Source organism: Mandrillus leucophaeus, unplaced genomic scaffold (genome assembly GCF_000951045.1).
Source record: "Mandrillus leucophaeus isolate KB7577 unplaced genomic scaffold, Mleu.le_1.0 Scaffold841, whole genome shotgun sequence".
Classification (NCBI taxonomy): domain Eukaryota; kingdom Metazoa; phylum Chordata; class Mammalia; order Primates; family Cercopithecidae; genus Mandrillus; species Mandrillus leucophaeus.
In genome coordinates this window covers 1,415,429-1,434,692 of record NW_012109153.1, presented here as the reverse complement: position 1 = coordinate 1,434,692, position 19,264 = coordinate 1,415,429, and the positions used below count along the sequence as shown (strand labels likewise).

The 19,264-nt window shown below is 39.9% G+C and overlaps 1 protein-coding gene across 5 annotated transcripts in view; it reads left to right on the top strand.

Moving 5' to 3' along the window:
- KLHL32 (kelch-like family member 32) overlaps positions 1–19,264 on the top strand; it is a 226,282-nt gene that overhangs the window by 154,547 nt on the left and 52,471 nt on the right. For all 5 annotated transcript variants that reach the window (XM_011968388.1, XM_011968387.1, XM_011968385.1 and 2 more), the window contains one exon: positions 4,193–4,408. In XM_011968388.1, coding sequence (XP_011823778.1) covers positions 4,193–4,408 — 216 coding nt within the window. The remainder of the gene's footprint in view (positions 1–4,192; positions 4,409–19,264) is intronic.

Sequence of the window (19,264 nt, the reverse complement as noted above, 5' to 3'; positions counted from 1 at the left end):
TGGAGCATCTCCCTGAAATCCCACCATCATCCTGCTTTAAAATGTAGGTTTTGTTATTATTGAGTTATGGTGAGGCCAACAGATCAGAAGACAACTCCCATTGAAAACATGGTTTGTTTCTGCTCCAATAAGAGGGCACAGACCACACCTCCAGGACCACATAGGGAAGCCCCAGGGTTGGTGAGGAGGTAGAAGGAGTGAGGGGGGAAAAGTGGATCAGAGCCTTTATAGTGGTATCTGCAGGAAGGAAGTGGGCAAGGCAGGGTTAGCAGGCTTATGATTGGCTAGTTTGAAAGTTTCCGTGGGTTCTAGAGAGTAGGGGCTGGCTTTGGTTGTCTGGTACTTGGCCCTGGGATGATGGGGACAGAGGACTATTGCCTTCTGGAGTGTAGAAGCCACATAGAGGAGGTGGTTTAGAGTAATGGTTCTGGATTGGTTACTTTGCATATGAAAGCCGTTTGCTCTCTCAAAGAATTGGCTAGCCCTGGGAGGGGCAGTCTCTTCCCAGTCAGTGAGACCCCAGGTGCCAGAACACAGAGAATACAGAAATAAAATGTTGTTAATATACATCCCCATCCTACCCTTTGCCAAGTGAACAAAGGGTGCTTTTCCTTCAACTCTCAGCACCAAACGGCTTCTCAGGGAAGCCTTTACTAACTTTCTACACCAAGTCAACTCCAAGTTAGCCCTTTACTAATTCCAAGTCAAATCCCTGTTACGGACACTCAGAGTCTATATTCTACTCTTCGTAGCTTTTACCTCAATTATAGTTTTCCATGTAATTGTAAGGTTTTTAGGTTTATGGCCTTCTCTTCCACTAGACTATATATCCCATAAGACCTGGGGATTGCCTTTGTTTGCTCATCTGTGTTGCCAATTCCTGCTGTAGTCCTGGCACATAGTGTGAATGTGTAGGTTGTTGTCATGGCTAGAGCCAAGCCAGGGTGGACAGGGTTGCTGCACTGTAGGATGTGAAGATCGCAAAGTCCAGGTCATGGAAGGCTATACAGTGTTACTGAGTTTGGACTTTTTCCCAAAAGCAAATCAGAACTTATTAGTGGCTTTTAAACAGGTAATAAATATGGCCAGATTCTTGTGAAAAGACAGGATGGAGAATTTGCTACTGGAAGCAAGAATGGTAATTTAGGACACCGTTGCAAGAAGTCCAGACAGGGGATGATAAGGGACAGAACAAGAAATACTAAAGAGGAAAAAGAGACAGGACTGGCGATTGACTAGATAAAAGGGAGGAATATGGGCCAGCTTTTGGGTTCTTTATGTGGGTGTCTAGATGTGACTGTTATCTAAGAGAGGAGATACAGGAAAAGATGCAGGCTATTATAAAATAAGCTCAGTTTAGGCCGAGCACAGTGGTTCACGCCTGTAATCACAGCACTTTGGGAGGCTGAGGTGGGCAAATCATGAGGTCAAGAGATGGACACCATCCTGGCTAACACAGTGAAACCGTGTCTCTACTAAAAATACAAAAAATTAGCCGGGCGTGGTGGCAGGCACCTGTGGTCCCAGCTACTCGGGAGGCTGAGGCAGGAGAATGGCGAGCACCTGGGAGGCGGAGCTTGCAGTGAGCCGAGATCGCACCACTGCACTCCAGCCTGGGTGACTGAGTGAGATTCCGTCTCAAAAAAAAAAACAAAAAAAAACCAAAACTCAGTTTGGACATGATGAGTTTATGACTGTGGGATACCCAAGAGACAGCATCTTCTTATAAGCAGTTGGGAAAATGAATTCAGAGCTTAGGAGAAAGATGTGGGTTAGTTGTATAGATGTGGCAGGCATTAACTTGCAATTAGTTGTTATCTTAATTCTGTGGTTTTTATTTTGGCCACCCCCTCTTTCCCTGAGTTAATGGTGTGCCTTATTCAAGACTTGAATATCTAAAGAAAACACATGCTTCATTTTGACCTCCTTGCATCGGTGGTTAATCATGGTTTATGGATCCCAAACAACAAACCTCAAATATACTTTATTGTTCTTGCTCTCCCCGGCAACCTACTGTGTACTTTCCACGTGCCAAACTTTTATGGTAAGTGCTTTTCATACATTATCTTTATGCCAACCCAATGAGCTCGTTGAGCTCTTAAATTTGTACTTGGGGGAGGCCGGGTGCCGTGGCTTACACCTGTAATCCCAACACTTTGGGAGGCCGAGGCAGACGGATCATGAGGTCAGGAGTTCAAGACCAGCCTAATCAATATGGTGAAACCCCGTCTCTACTAAAAATCCAAAAATTAGCTGGGTGTGGTGATGTGCGCCTGTGGTCCCAGCTGCTCGGGAGGCTGAGGCAGGATAATCACTTGAACTTGGAGGCAGAGGTTGTGGTGAGCTGAGATCGTACCACTGTACTCCAGCCTGGGCGACAGAGCAAGATTCCGTATCAAAAAAAAAAAAAAAAAAAAAAAAAATTGTACTTGGGGAATAACAGAGATTCAGTGACTGACCCAAGACCCCAGCCAATGGTGTGTCAAGCTGGATTTGAGCCGAGTCTGCCTGCCTCTACCGCCCTTGCTCTTCTCTGCCTGCCTTGGTTGCCTCCAAGTGCCTGTGGTGGCTGATGGTTTGTTTGGTCCTGAATGCAACTCTTCTCTTTTTTCAACATATAAAAGACTTATTTTTTAAAAGTCTAGAAGTATATATACAAAAACATTAATAGTGATTATCTCTGCATGGTGAAATTATGACCGATTTTTGTTTTCCATACTTTGTATTGCCTGAATTTTATGAAATGAGCATTTATTACTTTTTATAACTAGAAACGGCACTCTTTCTATAACAGCAGTATTTTTTGTTTCCCATCCACAGTACTATTGTTGGGCATTTAATGAAGTGTATTGCTTCCCACCTTCCCCCATTACATTAATGGAAAGTTTAAAAGCAGCATTATTGGTGCTTATTTTGCTTACACATGGTTTAACCAAAAGGACGAGAAGCAATGGTTTTGCTTAAGGCTTACAGAGCCCATCTGCCCCAAAAGGAGGAGTGCGTGCTATGTTAGCATTGCCTTGGGGTGAGTTTTCTTTTTCCTTCAGCTTCCCCGCTTTATACAGTTATCTACTGAGGTGCGAACTGTGCACCTCAGTATAGAGTTCTTAATACTCTTAGATAACTAGAAAGGGAGGAAAGTATATTGAAAATTACTTGGATTTATAGAGTGAAATGGCTATCTGATAGCATTCTGCATTCCTCAAGTTATTGGAAAAATATTGCTCATAATTATATTAATACTTGTAAGTTAAAAGTGAGGGGAAAGTAGGAAATAGCCCACTCTCATTCTACTTGACATATGTAAATTTTCTTTCAACAAGTGTCCTGTATCTCTGATTTTTGCGGGGGTACAGTGACAAAGGTACAGTGGAAGCTGTGACTCTCTGGAGGCATAATTGTAGAGCCCTGGCTATGAGCTTGAGACTGCAGGTAAAATCCTCCCAAATTTGAAGCATTTCTGCAGAAACTCTTCAAAAAGGTGGGAAAAATGGAATGTTTGAGGCTGAGAAAAAAAACAAAGAACAATTACAAATCATCCATCTTAGTTGGATTCAATACAGAATTATTCAAACAGGAGTCTTTTCTGTGAGATTTCCTCATTTCCAGAGACCTTGTATATAAAACTCTGGGTTTTAGTGAAGACAGGATGGGTTGTTTTGACTTAAAGACCTACTTAGTTTGAAGTTTTAGAAAAAGAGCAGAGTCAGTCTGTCTTCATACAGTCTATGTCATCTAATCATGAATCTCCGTTTACCTGCCCTTACATTATCTTTAGTAGAGAAAAAACTGTAAAATATGGTAAGGGTAGAAAAATCAATTGCCCTCATTAGTAAAATATCTCTAGAATGTTGCAAAATAACATTTCAGCCCTTGAAACCAGAGACCCCTTTCACTCCTTTTATTAAGATGTCTTTAAATATACGGGTTTTGAGAGGAGTAAAATGAGGAAAAATTATGAATTCTAGAATAGCCGTTCTCTACGCAGAGCCTTATAATTGTGATTTCTGTTTTTTTTTTTTTTGTTGTTTGTTTGTTTTGTTTTTTTTTTGTTTTTTTTTTAACACTAGCCCTCCCATTTCTCCCACCTCTGTGATGAGAACCTTGGTGAGTCCATCTGAATTTCTTGCCTGCTCTTTCTTGGATTGATTTCTAAGAGATCTTTTTTCATTTTTATTTTTTTGGCACCCAGGAATTAAATAGCTTTAATTACTTGGATCTGTACAGACTTGCTGACCTCTTTAACCTCACTTTGTTGGAGAAGGCAGTGATCGATTTCTTAGTGAAACATCTCTCTGAACTCCTGAAGAGCCGCCCGGAAGATGTTCTAACGCTTCCCTATTGCCTGCTTCAGGAGGTGCTGAAGAGTGACCGCCTGACCTCCCTGAGCGAAGAGCAGATCTGGCAGGTAAGGGCGCTGTGCACGGTCCTCTTCTGGCACTGAAAAGGCATGCCATGATTTTAAGTTAAAGGATTGAGGAACAATTACCACTATTTTAGCAGCTTTGGTCCTCATGGAGTTGTTTTAGAAGTCATGCTTCCTTGATGGACAAGTGATTGGAGAACACTGGCCCTTGAGGCTCAGAGCCCTCAGCGGACTCTACAGCTTAACTCAGGGAATTGCAGGGGCGATCCATGAGACCCTCAATGTGGCTTCCCAGAACCTAACATGGTCACATCTGAGTCAAGGGATTTTTTTTTTCCTGATAAAAATTGTTTCTTAAACAAAATATGACCAAAAAAATGGATTGTAAAGTGATATATATGCATATTTAAGACCAGTAGAATCAGAGTAAATTTGGGCCTTTGCTGTAAACAATTCAGAAACATTTCTTTGTTGCAATAGAGAGCAGCTTGGATCTTGAATGAAATGAAGCTCTTCTTGCATAGCAGTGGAAAAATCTCCATCCTTAGCTCATTCTGCATTCATTGCTATTTTCCTAAGCCCTGCCTTTTCGCCTGACATAGCATTCTTTTCACATTGTGTCATTCCTTTGTCTAGAGGACAGGAGGATGTTTTGTGGTTTGAAGTTGATTATTCAATTTAAATCCTCTTCTGCTCATCCCCAGTGACTATTCCTTGAACAATCCACATGGCGTCTTTGGGGAATATTCAGAGAGCCCATCTTCCTCCTCCCTATCACAGCCTGTCTATCTCACTTTCTGAAGCACTGGCTAGCCATTTTGTTACTTCTAAGGTGCCATGCCTCCAAGATTTCACGATCATTTGAAAAATAATTATATACAGACTACTAGGGAAAATTTAAAGTCTTCTATTAGCTGATTAAACAGTGAATCCCTGGTATCTTATCAAGTGATATTTAGAGAGTATTTTAATTCTGGCCAAAATAGTCATATAGGTAGCTATTAATTATTCAGTAGCTAACTCTACTCACTGATTTTTTTCCTGATACCTTTCTGCCTTATTTCATTATTCGTGTTATTTTAATCGGTAACTTCCCTCTTCATTATTGCTTCCACCAGAGGGAATTAAAGAGCTGCAGTGTCCTGAAGGCTTCTGGGTCCCAGGCTCTTTGCAAACTTATTGACAGCAGGCCTGAAAGAATGGCTATTATCACTGCATGTACCAGATGAACAAAATGAGCCTTCTGTGCCTTACTCAGAGTCACAGAGCAGAGCCAGCTTTCAAATTTAAGTCTGCTAACACCAGACCCCATGTCTTCACTATTGCACACTGTCTTGATAAAGAAAATATAAGGACCAAAAAGACACTAAAGAATAAATTTTCGTGGCTCCTTGGGTATTTTTGGTAATGTTTGTTCAGGCAGAGGTTGAATAGGTTGGCGAGGATCTGTTTTTGTTAGAAATTTCAATTATCTGTGGCTCTCTCTTATAAACACAAATCAGCAGAATTTATTTTGGTCAGTTCAAAGTGGGAAGTAGCCAAATTTTCTTCACTTCCCAAGGGAAAAAGAAATATTTGGAATGAATCCTGCATTTAATTTTTTCTAACTGAATTGACATCTGAGGCTAACCATCCTTGTGGCTTCTATCTCTTTTTGTGGTGCAGTTAAAGGCACTGCCAGAGATCGACATGGTAATGTGCAGATGGCTGAGTGTCAAGAAAATTCCATACTGTCCACTTAAGAGTTATCATAATTGCCTCTCTAAAGGTTACTAATATTATAATGTAGAATTTTAAAAGCTGGTTTCTGCTGCAGGCAATAATTTTTTTAATACCTGGTCCTCAAGAAAGAATTAAAAGACTCACATAAATATTATCAATTTAGGCATTAAGCAGGCAATAAGAAACTGTTTTTGCTTTATCTTAGTAAATAAGTATTTCCCTCATATTCAACCCCATAGAGAAAAATCAAATCAGACCAGCTATTTTGCCTCAAGTGTAGTTAAGTTCATCATTTTTGCTGAGGTTATACTAGTAATGCAATATACCATGGAAGAATCTAATATTCAGCCCAGGGTAGAGATTGGGTATGCCAGAGGATTAGTGTCAGGGTGCTTTATAGAAGTGAAACTTGATGGACAGGCTGGAGACAGATCTACAGAATCTCATTAAATTGCTGAATTGTTCATTACGGAACGTTCTCACTGTAATAAAGTGCTCATTGACTTTAACAAATCCCCATCCCGTGTCTTAAAGAAGAAGAGTGAAGCAAAGGGTGTTGGGGAGGAGAAAGGAAATTGGCACAAGGTAGGACAGGTTATAGAAAACTGGATGGAGGGGGGCGTGCTATTTGATTAATATGTGCAACCAGTAACTTAGGTGAGAGCATGGTAAACACACACACACTTAGGCAGCTGGCTCTTCTACTGTGTCCTGATAATGTAATCTGGGACCATTCCATTTTGGGGGAAAGATCTAATTTTCATTATTCACCAGACTTCATGCAGTCTGGCTCTGAAGACCTGTCATAAGAACCTTCAAATTATCCTCACTGAACCAACTCTTTTTCACTTTTTCCTGCTGTTCCTTACCCAGGCCCTTTCCTCAACAAAATGTGCTGTATGCAGACCACAGTAATCATTCTGTGGATCTGCGAATCTGTAAAATACCCCAAGATGATGCCTTGGAACTGTTCTTTTTTTTTTTCCATCTGACCTTTTTAAGCTTTATTCTGAGTCTTTTATCTCACAGAAATCTTCTTGGTCCCTCGTAGACAAATTTTTGTCCCTTCCATTTCAAGTCTGAAATGACTTGATCTGTTGGTTAATTTCACTCTATATTTAGAGGTAACAGAGAGAGTTGTACACATACATACCTTAGAATGGATAAGGACATAGAAGTTCCCTGAAATATATTGTTTTTTAAAAATTTAGTTCAATTCAGCTCAACAATTTGGTTTTAAGTTTCAAGGCCAGCAATTTATCAGGTTCCAGATGAAAGACACCAAATTGGCTATTGGGTTCAAAGAAAGGAGACTAAAACCGAACAAATCAGCTGAAATGGAAATATGGGACATGAGGTCACTTGCATTTGTGACCTGGCAAATCTCTATCCATTTGATTTTGCTTTCGGATTTTAGCTCCCAATTAGAACTTCGTTTCAGTAGGGCCCTGTTAAATATCTTCTGTTAGATTTTGCATATATTTTCATACTGTTGAGCCAGCGTCTTGCCATAGGAGCTGGGGAGTGCAAGAAATGGGGAGATGTTGGTCAAAGGGCACAAAACTTTCAGTTAGAAAATAAACAAGTTCTAGGGATCTAATGTAGAGCATGGGTTCCAGGGATATGTTCATTAATTTGATTGTGGTAGTCATTTCCCAGTGTATATGCATATCAAATCATCATGTTGTACACCTTGAATCTATACAATCCTTCTCTGTCAATAAAATATTTTTAAATAAGCCAAAACATGGCAATTCTTCATTAAAAAAACTTAGAACAACACATAGAAATAATTCCATATCATTCTCATGATTGAATCTGTTTTCATTTTCATAGGAAGTGCTGAGTAATCTCTGTTTTCTTTTCAGGAACATGCATTTCCTGCATTTTCTGCCTTTAGGTTCTCTTTCACCAGAGTAAGAGGGAGATTACTGTTTTCCATGGCAGTACAATTTGTAGAAAAAGCCTGAATATAACATCAGTTCTTATATACAGTAGCATAGGGAGAAAGTATGGCTGCCCACCCATCAGAATGTACTGAGCACCTACTAAATACCCAAAATTATGCTAGAGTGGAAGGAAGGCAGAGGACAGGTCTGCCAACTCCGTTTTCCTCTCCCAGGCCTCCTCCCAAATGGAGAGAATCCTTCTGATTTTCAACCATAAGTACAGCTCTCTGAATTTTTATTTTATCTCCAAAGTAGCCGAAACAAGAAAGATATTTAAAAATGAAAGAAAACAGCTCTGGGTGTGGTGGCAGGCACTGTAATCCCAGCTACTCCGGAGGCTGAGGTAGGAGAATCAGTTGAACCGAGAGGCAGAGGTTGCACTGAGTGGAGATCGCGCCACTACACTCCAGCCGGGATGATAGAATGAGACTCCATCTCAAAAAAAAGAACAGTACTTTTCTTATTTTATTAACCTTGGGGTTGAGGACACTTCCTACTTGTATTCTGGGTCTCACTTTGCCTAGACTTAAGTAGATACTAAGACCAAAAAATTCACTGGCTATGTGAGTGACATCAAACAAGGTGAGACCTCAGCAGGGAGGGTTGCCTTTATTCTATTAGGTTGGTGCAAAAGCAATTGCACAAACCTAAATTATGTCCTATTTTAGTGTGGCAAAGAGGGACCATATAACCTGATTTGGGGCTGGGGCAATCCTGTTCATATTTGTCCGTGATTATCCATCCCTAGAGGCAGAGGCTGTGCTGTAGTGTTTGCATTACCTACTGCCATGTTCTTTTGCACTCTATTAATAATAAACAAAAACAATAATGTAGAGTTTCCATATTAAAATGTATTGAATGGATAATAAGACATCCTACTATTCCTACATAAGGCTGGATTTATTCTAAGAAAATTGATACAGAAAATGAGTTTGGCCTGCGTTTTTCCTTATATTTTTGTTGGAAATTTGCTTCCCTAAGTCGTACTGTTAATTACATATTCATTTTATATCTTGAGAGACATAAGCCACATATTGTTTAGTCAACAATCTCAAATGCAGTGGTTTGTTGACATGCTCCTCCTGGGCTTTTATGTCTACCACAAAATCAGCCACGTTACAGTTTGAATTAATCATTTTCTTCAAAAGGAGTCCCAGAAGTGAACCCAAACAAAAAGCTACTATCCCTTTATAGTTGGAAAGTAGAGGACACTAGTGATGTACTCAGCTTTCATCTTTTATCCTTCGATGATAAGTTGACCCAAATATACCTCTGGCCAGGAAGAAGCAAGGACTTTAAATAGTACTATATGTCAAACAATACTATTAAAATACTTCCAATTTGAATATCACATCACAGTTTTGAGAATGCATCTGCATTTATTATTGCTTTGTTCTCCTGTAGTACAAAAGGGGAAACTGAGGTAACATATCTAGGAATCAAACTCATGTCTTCTAATTCTTGAGCTATGTCTACTTTGGTCTATAGCTTCTAAATTTGTAATAGAAGCTCAGAAATACTCAGGCAATGGGCACAGAGGTGCATCCAATTAATCCTATGACTTTAACAGGAATTAAGAAGGCTTGATTAGCTGGGCACAGTGGCTCATGCCTGTAATCCTAGCACTTTGCGAGGTTGAAGCAGGCTGATCGCTTGAGCCCAGAAGTTTGAGACCAGCCTGCGCAACATAGTGAGATCCCTGTCTCTATGAAAATATTAGCTAGGCATGGTGGCATGCACCTGTAGTCCCAGCTACCCAAAGGGCAGGTTCACCTGAGTCCAAGAAGTTGAGGATGCAGTGTGCCGTGATTGCACCACTGCTCTCCAGCCTGGGCAACAGAGTGAGACCCTGTCTGGAAAAAAAAAAAGAAAACAAAAACAGAAAAAAGAGCATGATCATTCTAGTTCCTTTGGGTAGTGCCCATGGATTGAACAAATCATGGCCTCTGTGCCTGCCTCCATGTCTGTGTCATGTTGCTAATTCTAATTCTGTTAGATGACATATGCCTCATTCATTCTTTCATTCATTCCAAATAGTTATTGAGTGCCTGCTCTGCCCAGCCATGTCCTGTGGGATACTACTATTGCCTGCCATATGACGGGTTCTGGACAGTCAGTAATGGGAAGGACCAACAGGGTCCTGCTGTCGTGGGCCTGACGGTGTCTGATGTGGGGCTTTCTGCTTGCTGCTGTTTCCCACCTGCCCAATTTCTTCCTAGTGAGGACTGACCTGTACCAAATAGCATAATGATTTCTTTGCCAAGTTGGGGCACCATAACGTTGAAACGATATGGGTACAATGGAGATGACATGCTTTTAACTGGATGTTTCAATACCAACCAGTGTCCTTTCACCTATTGTTCAAGGCTTTGCTTATTGTTAACTCTCGATTGTTGTATGCACCCTCTAAACAGCTTCACAAACATTTGTCAATCCATGTGATGCAGTCCAAGCCTCAAACACATCAGGCTGTGGGTAAATATTTAATCAAAAAATTCTACAAGCTGTGTTCATGTTTTAATATATGGACCTTGGTAACTAGAAATGGAATAAAATACTAAGAACTCTTATCCTCAAACAAATTATAATTTTTCATCATGTTCCTGCCCTTCTTCAATTTTCTTTCATACATGCATGTGTTGTTACTATTATTTTCCCAGATAGCTACTTTCTGGGTATTATTATTATCTGGGTTTCTTCACAATATCTCCTATTTTTTAAACTTACCATTTCTTAAACTCATGAAATTCGTACCTGTAGTCCCAACTTACAAATTTGTACCACTTCTTAATTTTCTTTCTGAAACTTCTTATAGTTTCTCCCAACTACGTATAGTTTTTTTCTACAAATGTGATGAGGGTATCTCCGTTTCCTTCTTCTTAGATGTTAGTGAAGAGAATAAACAGTGGCTCCTTTGCGTCCCAAATAATGTTATGCCCAGAGGATGTTTTATCCTTTGAGGGGCCCCCAGCTGGACATGGAGTAACGCTGCTATTTCAGGGATTGGTTCTCCTAGTTGCCAGAGCATATATTTAGTCTTTCCTCCTGATCTACATGTGGCTAACTCCTCTGTGAGGGTGCATCCTCCAGTAACTTGACTCGTGGCTTTGCTGCTGTTTGTCTGGGGTGTGTGCCTTTGCGAGACGCATGACATGTTCATTTCAGAGCGGCTTTGCTCCAGCTAATCCTCAGTGCTAGAGCTGTGCATTGCTGAGTAGCTGTGAGGGGCAGTGATTATCAGAAATTACAGGAGACCCAACTTGTGTTCATGTGCTGCTGTTCTCATGAGTTAATAGTTTTTTTTTTCCTTCCCTTTTTTTTTTTTAAAGAATAAGCACAACAGAACAAGGTGATTTATGAGATATGACATATTTATATTCTCTGCTTCTAATTTTCATTGTGATTCATGTTGTTTCCAGACTGATATTTTTGTTGTTGCTGCTGTGAGAAGGAAAGAGATGACTGGAGAATATTACTTATGCATTGGTGGCCTGCAGTAATATTGCTGCTACCTGGGTTATCAGGGATTTAAAAGTAAAACCTAACTATAAGCCATATACAAGGTAGAAACCCTGAGGCTAGCATAGAAGTCCATCAATAATAATACTAACAATAATAATTCTTTGCAAGCCTAGAGAGCTTTATATTTTAAAGCATTTCACACACATAATTTCTCGTGAGTCTCTCATCAGCCTTGTTAAGGTTGATAAGGCAAGTATGATCCAAATTTTAACTAGTGAGAAAACTAAAGCCTCTGGGAGTTCAATAGTTGACTCACTTCACAGTATAGATTTCAATGGAGCTCTCACTGTATTCTCTTGAAATATACCAACTCTTTAAGAAAACAGAACCTGCAAGTGCCTTATACATCTCATAAGTCAAAGGTTTTTATATATTACTCTATAATGAGTGAACCAGAAGTAGACATTTCCTAATAAATTACCAGTTTTCATTTTCACCTGTTGTGAGACTTTGTGGGAAGTTGCAAAAATGTCTCCAATAAAGTAGTACAGGAAAGTGTTGCTGAGGGTGTTTTTTGATCAGAGCCCAGAAACTCGGGCTCTGGATGGTTTGATAAGGAAGAATGCATAGAGATTTCTGGCAGAGGGAGGGAACCATCTTTTATTCCTTCAAAGGACACGATGGTGTAGTATAAAGCAGGAAATGAAAGACGATAAGGGAGGATCTCTTTAAAATCTGACCAAGAGACATAAATTAGAGTAAAAAAGAACCTGGAGTGCCATTATTTCTGCTGCAGTGACACAGACCATGTGGGAAAAAGTCTGTAGGCTGTTTTCCCTATTTGAGACCAGAGATTGGAAGGAACAAATGGAAATGACTGATCATTCCATCTTCATTTTATGCCCAATATATTGAAATTTTAGAAATGTATGCAACAGAAATTGACAGCGGGGTGATGGTTTAGATATGGGGCTTAAGAGAAAAGGTGAAAGATATAAATTTCTTGAAATTGATAAATGTTAGTCTCTTTCCAACACAAATGATCCTGTGAATCCGTTTTCTTCAGTGTTAGGCCACAATCATGCTGATTGGCTGTGTCAGACCATAGAGATTTGCTGTTCTGGGAGTTCTAAAGGAGAGGATGTAAATTTACTTATAAAATGACCCAGAGGCTCTAGAATTATTTACATTCTAAAGAGATGTCAGGAGAAGCCTCAACATTTATTGTTGAATACTGACTTCCTTAGAAGTGCTTCTCCCACCCTTGCGTCCAAAACTTCTGCTACAAGGAAAAATAACACCCTGACTCAACACACCTGGAGGAGACAAGTGGCCATTCTGAGATCATAATCAGGAGAAGAATTCATACATCATTCTTGGGCTTTTCTTACGCTCATAATACAGAGTTATGCATTCGCCATGGTGAGGATCCACCCCTTCGTCTGACCACCTCCTCCTTGTTACGTGCGGTGGCATGTTGATGAACTACAAACCTATTTTGATATTCTGGTAGAGAAAGCATAACCAGGAAGACAAATTCAGGGGAAAAAAAGTCAATGAATGATTCTAAAGTTATGTATCAAAGATTTTGTGCATTGTTCTCCTTTGTCTATAGGAAGAGTTACAAGTCAGTATTGGTAAGTGGCACGGTATTACTTATGCTTCAAGAACAGGAGCTAAAAAGACCCCGCACACCAGAGGCTGAGTGCACATATCTTCTTTGTGTGTGTTCTTGTTGATGAGGAATGCCCACATGCTACCTTCTCTGGCCACACAAGGAAATCAGGTAATTAAAGGAGTGATGGATGGTGTGCTAAAGTTTAAACGTTTTAGGAGGACCTATCTTATTAACACTTTAAAACAAGTGAGCATAATATCATTAATTTTGATTAATTCATTTGCTCTTAATATAGCTTTTAATTTGTAATTCTATGTGAATTACAATGTAATTTGGCATTAATTATACTAAATTGACTATAAGTCAGCCAATCACAATGGAAAATTACTCACAGCTGAAACTAAAACTAAACCTCTCCATCCAGAAAGGACGACGCTTAGTTAAGTGGCAAATACACTTTAGGCATCTCTCTCTTTGGCAGTGAGAATGACATTGGACCTGCTGAGGACTGTAATCAATTCCTTATTCTGCCCACTGCTAGGACTACGTACTCTTTGGAGTGAAGCCCCATATCAATCCAATAAAGTGTAAATAATAAAGTAAACAAAGAGGTTGACTTATCAGGTTTGCCAGGTACCCTGAAGAATCTTTTTGCTCCTCTCATCTCATGTAAGTTTTAGGCAATGTAGAGGGGCTGTGTAGTGCTTTAGAATGATTAATTCCACACCCCTTGGATTCTGGGAGTTAGAATAGGCACTTACCCAAATTGGCCTGCTTCTCGTCTTCATGCTCTGTGAAACAGCCAGGAAATCCTGTTTTCAACCCCATGTGTAGTCAGTATCCTGAAGCCACTCCTATTTGACCTATACACAAACTGCCTTCTGGGCAGAAGGAAGTCATGCCTTAAAAAGCCAGCACCACACTGAGAGAACTAAACCCTTAGGAGATGATGGAGCATGTGTCACTCATTGATAAAGCTTGTGGAAGGTGCCCGGGAGCACACAAAAAGTAAAGTGATCCGCTGAGGAATGCAGCACTGAGAAAGTGTGTGAGAGTGAGGATGGATTTGGAAAATACATGTGTTTGAACTACCTCCCAGATAGCTTTCTTTGACAACTGTCTTCTGAAAAACAAAACAAAAACTCTGAGATTTTGCAGAAAGTCATATGCAGGGTTTGGCAATATTCTGCTTGAAGTTCATTTACATATAGGTAGAGCTACATGAATTTTGTACATTCTGGATACATTCATGGTGAGCAATTGGCTCATAAAATGAGACCTGGTTCAGAGGCAACAAATTTTGCTAAATATTGCATGGAAAATTCAAGGCTGTTATTTTATAAGTCTTCTTTTTACCTTGTTAGTTATATATCCCATCTCATCATTCTCACACCCAATCTAGCTAATAAAATGGCCTAAGTTTTATATAAAAATTTTGAGTAAAGAGGTTAAAAACTACCCTGGATTCTGAGCCGACAGCCGTCCTGTCCTCTATCACTTACACATATGCAGGTGGGATTCACACAGTACACCCACTTGCAGGTAGACACACGCATACATATTAGATGCATATTAATCTTTGCAGCTAAAAGACTTTCCTTTGTTTTGCAGCACTGACCTAAATCATAATACTCCCATGATTGTCTCGTTGGTCTCAGCATTAAAGAAAATAGAAAGTAGAAGCTTATTTTTACCACTCCAAGTGTATATTCCATTCATCACTAAACTTTTTAAGGATGTTAATGCCAGTAGTTTGTTAACAGAAACAGCTGTATAGATACAGCTTTATGGTGTTTCAAGTCTCTCCAAATTCTTTTTATGCTAGATTTAGCGTGGCCTATTGCAGAATTTGTTATTCCTTTTCCCCAGATATTCTTTTTGATATCCACATTGGATTTCTGGGTTCCAGTCCCTTTCCTATCACTTGTGGTTCCCACCATAGCATCAAGTTCTTAAGGAAAAACAGCTCCTGTTTGAGGCATGCCCTCTGATGGATGAGCTCTTTTGAGCTCTTAATGTTCTTACTGCTTTTAGAGAACTCTAAGGATTTTGGGGCAAAGGAACTAATACTGAAGTAAGCAGAGCAGTGAGACTGGGAGAAAACATTTACAGGATATTCCTGCCCTTGGTTTTATCGTCTCATCATTTAACAGCAGCAGAGTAAATGGGTCTGCTAATGAAACAGCACTGAGAGGTTAGGTCATTGGAAGCCTTTTTAGTCATTTTGTGCTTTTCAAGAGCGAATTTGTTAGAATTATGCTGAATACCCACTTAAAGCCTCAGCTGATAACCCTACCTGTGTTTTATAACTCTGCACTGTCAGAACTCATAATAAGTCAAACATTCTTTCAGTGGTGCTCATAAGGGAGGGAAAAAAAAACCCACAAATTTAAGAGTAATTTCAGATTGTAAATGAAAAGGAGAGGCACGACTGTTCATTTGCACCAATCATGCCTTCCTTTCATCTGCTCTGATTAGGCCTGGTGCGGTTTCATCAGACTCCTCCATCACCGAGCTGTCACTCCAGCCGTCTGTTGATTGAAAACAATCAAGGCTCTGATGGCACAATTATTCTGACCCTTTAACTAGAGGCTGCTGTGATAATGAAAGGTTGATTATGATAGTTTGTGCCTCTTTCAGTTTGCCAAGAAGGTTAATTTGGGCATCAGACGGATGTTTAATGGGCGCTTGCTGGCTACACTGAGGTAAATGAGAACGTGCAGTCTTGGATATTGCACGGATATAGTTTGGCTGTCAATCATTGTCATTTGGAGTTTGTGCCTCACACTCTGGAAATCACATTTTATTTTTTCCTTGGGATTTAATTTATTCTGTGCCCTGAGGAAGTTCTTTCACTCGGTGACCTTCACAGCAGCTTTCTCTGCCTTTTTTTTTTCTTTTTTCAAATGGAGCTCAAAGGCACAACACATCTAGAAGAGCATTTTTCTTTCATTTTCACTTAAAAATGGAAACTTTAAAAATCCGTCCTTATCACTGCCTTCCAATAGAGCAAATGTTTCCATTCTGATTGTGTGGTGGGGAAGTATAAACGACAGGGATACTTTAGCCAGTTTGCTAATGCAGCAGCTCACACAGTTGTGCCCTGTTTCGCACAGTAACCAGCAAATGCAGTAAATTTAAAATGGGCACATATATGAAAGTGAAGGCTCCGTTCTATCACTAGCATGTCTCACAACAGTTTGTGGAGTTCTTGCTTCCAAACACAGCATCTTACTCCTGTTACCCTCCTTCTTGGCAAACATAGGGAAGGGGTTGAGGAAGGAAGATAGATACTTGTCTGTGGAAGCACTAAGGTTATTAAAAGTTGCAAATTTCAATTTGTATAAATCCAGCACCTAATCTTGTAGCTATTTGAAGTATAGGCTAAAAACGATACAGACATCTAATAATGCTGGTATATACAATGTGCAGCTCACATTGTATTATAATGAGCTTTGTACCTCTTTCATGCATACCCTTTAAAAAGAAAAATAGAGGAAAAGAAAAAATAAAGGAGAACCTTTATTTCTGTCTCCAAGATACGCATAGTGGTCTCATCATATATTAGGCACCTGAGAGCTAGAATCGTTTTGCGTTTTTTTGTTTGTTGTCTTTATTAATTTATTTTTTTCCTCCAATGAACATTCAGCAGCATATTTTTACCTAGTCTGGGACATTTTTTCTCACATATCAATTGGAAAACAATTAAGTCTATAGATGTTAAAGTGACAGCATCATAATGATTATAATTTTACTTCAAGTGTTCTATTTTCACATTATTTTTTTCTTGTTTTCAAAAAACCCTATTTGTTTTTTAATAGTAGGAGAGTCATTAGGTGATCATTCAGTCTCACCTGAGAAGGCTCAAAATTGAATTAAGTCATTGAATCCAGTTGCTGTTTTAACGTAGCCCTTATTTAATCAACAGTTCTGTTTAAAATGCTTATTTAAAAAAGAAATGAGAATGGGATTGTGTATATATGGTCTCACAAGATTCCTCACTGCAGTACACCACAAATGATTATTTTTTTATCTCTATAAAATAGTAAAATAGACCTCAGGGATGCTTCTTAAAATTATTGCTTAGTTGTGTCTTGTTTTTGTTTAATCAATGGGAACTAAAAAGATAATTTGTAGAGAAGTGCGTCAATCAAGTCAATCAATAGTTTTTACTACTAGAAAAGTAATGCGCAGTTTAATTTTCATATTAACTTGTGGAATATGTGACAATGAATTATTTTATTTGATAGATTCACTATGTTTTTAAAGTAATAGGACTCAAACAAAGTCCGTTTCATCTTAAAGAAAGCATAACTCATTCTGTCAAATTGTTTCTGGTCTAAGCCTGACGGAGTTCAGAGTTTCCCCACGTGTATACTTTTTATATCAAACTCATCTCCAACACAGAGGGCCTTCTGCCCTCATACACTCGGATGACACGCCTGCCGCTGTCCTGCTCTCACGCAGACTGTCCACCCAGACTGCGCCCCTCAGCAGTGATGTTCCCGCTTAGGGCCTCTTGCCCTTCACTGCCTGCCTGTGCTGGCCGTGCTTCTGCTACCAGACTGGACCTGGTCATGGGGCCGAGTTTCTTTTTCCTCTTCAATGTGTCCTTCGCTATCTTCAGGGTTCACCTTGCTCTTCCTCCTAACCTGATGAAGAATGTCTCAGACCTGTGATTTCCCCAGATTGGACTCCTGCGTTCTTTCATTCAATATTGACGGTTCTCAGTGAGGCTGCAATACAGTCTTTCTCTCAACTATCCTACAGATTCTCTTTTGCAACAGCTAGTGCCTTCTACTCATTCCTTCCTCCTCCACAGTTCCCTCTTCTCTCATGCGTCTTCTGAGACTATCAGGCAGCTGGTTCTCTACCACAGGGCCATCTCTCTACATCTCTGCTTTCTTTGCATGACTGCCACAGGCTGGGCTCTCTAGGCCACTTCTCCCACCCGAACTAAGCCCTGTCCCCCTCTCTCGGCTGCTTTGATTCCTTACATGCTTGATTTCTGTTTTGAGACCCATCTGACATTTATTGTTTGTAATGATCCTTGTGTAACCCAAATCCTTTGATATGACTACCTGGGCATTGGCCCAAATCTTCTCTGAAATTTCTATTTGGATTAAAAAAAAATCTGTGATCACTGTGGTGAAGAGTGTATCTTCTTCGATAAAAATATTATTTGTATGACCAGCTTGGCCAACATGGTGAGATCCCATCTCTACTAAAAATACAAAAATTAGCAAGGCGCGGTGGTGCACACCTGTAATCCCAGCTACTCAGGCTGAGGTAGGAGAATTGCTTGAACCCAGGAGGTGGAGGTAGCAGTGCACCAAGATTGTGCCAATGTGCTCCAGCCTAGGTGACAGCGTGAGTCTCCATCTCAAAAAATACATATATAAATATATATATATATAAAAAAAAATGTGTACTGTACTCACAGGTGTTGCAAAGTAGAAATAGAGGATTCATAGTTCCCTAGTTTTTTATACTATGATGAAATGAAGTTAGAGAATGCAGCGCAAAGTATGCTCTTTAAACATCAGTAGCCAGACTGAAATTCACCTAGTACAGGTAGTCAGTGGTACCATCACATTGTGTGTATCCTTTGCAGCTCACTGACTGTGTAGACCCTGGCTCCCCTTCCCCAGCTAGCTGGCGGTGCTCCTTGTCCTATCCCCCTGACAGTAGAGTCTGGCCCTGACAGTGTTTAGTCCTGTGCTGCAGTTTGTGGGTTCCCCCATGCCAATCTCTACGCCCCATGGCTCTAAAACATGTTTAAAGTTACCTTTGACTATTCTTTTGTTTTTGTTTGGAGGCTTCCAACATTAAATCCTTAAATGCAACTTGGGTACTTTTTGGACATCTAAACTCATCATAGTACCACTCGCTTGAGGGATTTGACTGTCTCTGTGTCAGTGACCTGGGGCAGCTACTTGAGCCCCTGAGGTCCATTTGGTCATAATATTAAAGATTTGATTTCAGATGGTGAGCATATTTGCCAGTGAACCTGCTCTTGTGCTCTTGGCTCATTATTCTTTTTTTCTTTTTCTTTTTTTTTTTTTTTTTTTTTGAGACATGGTCTTGCTCTGTAGCCCAGGCTGGATGTAGTGACACAATCATGGCTTACTGAAGCCTCAAACTCCC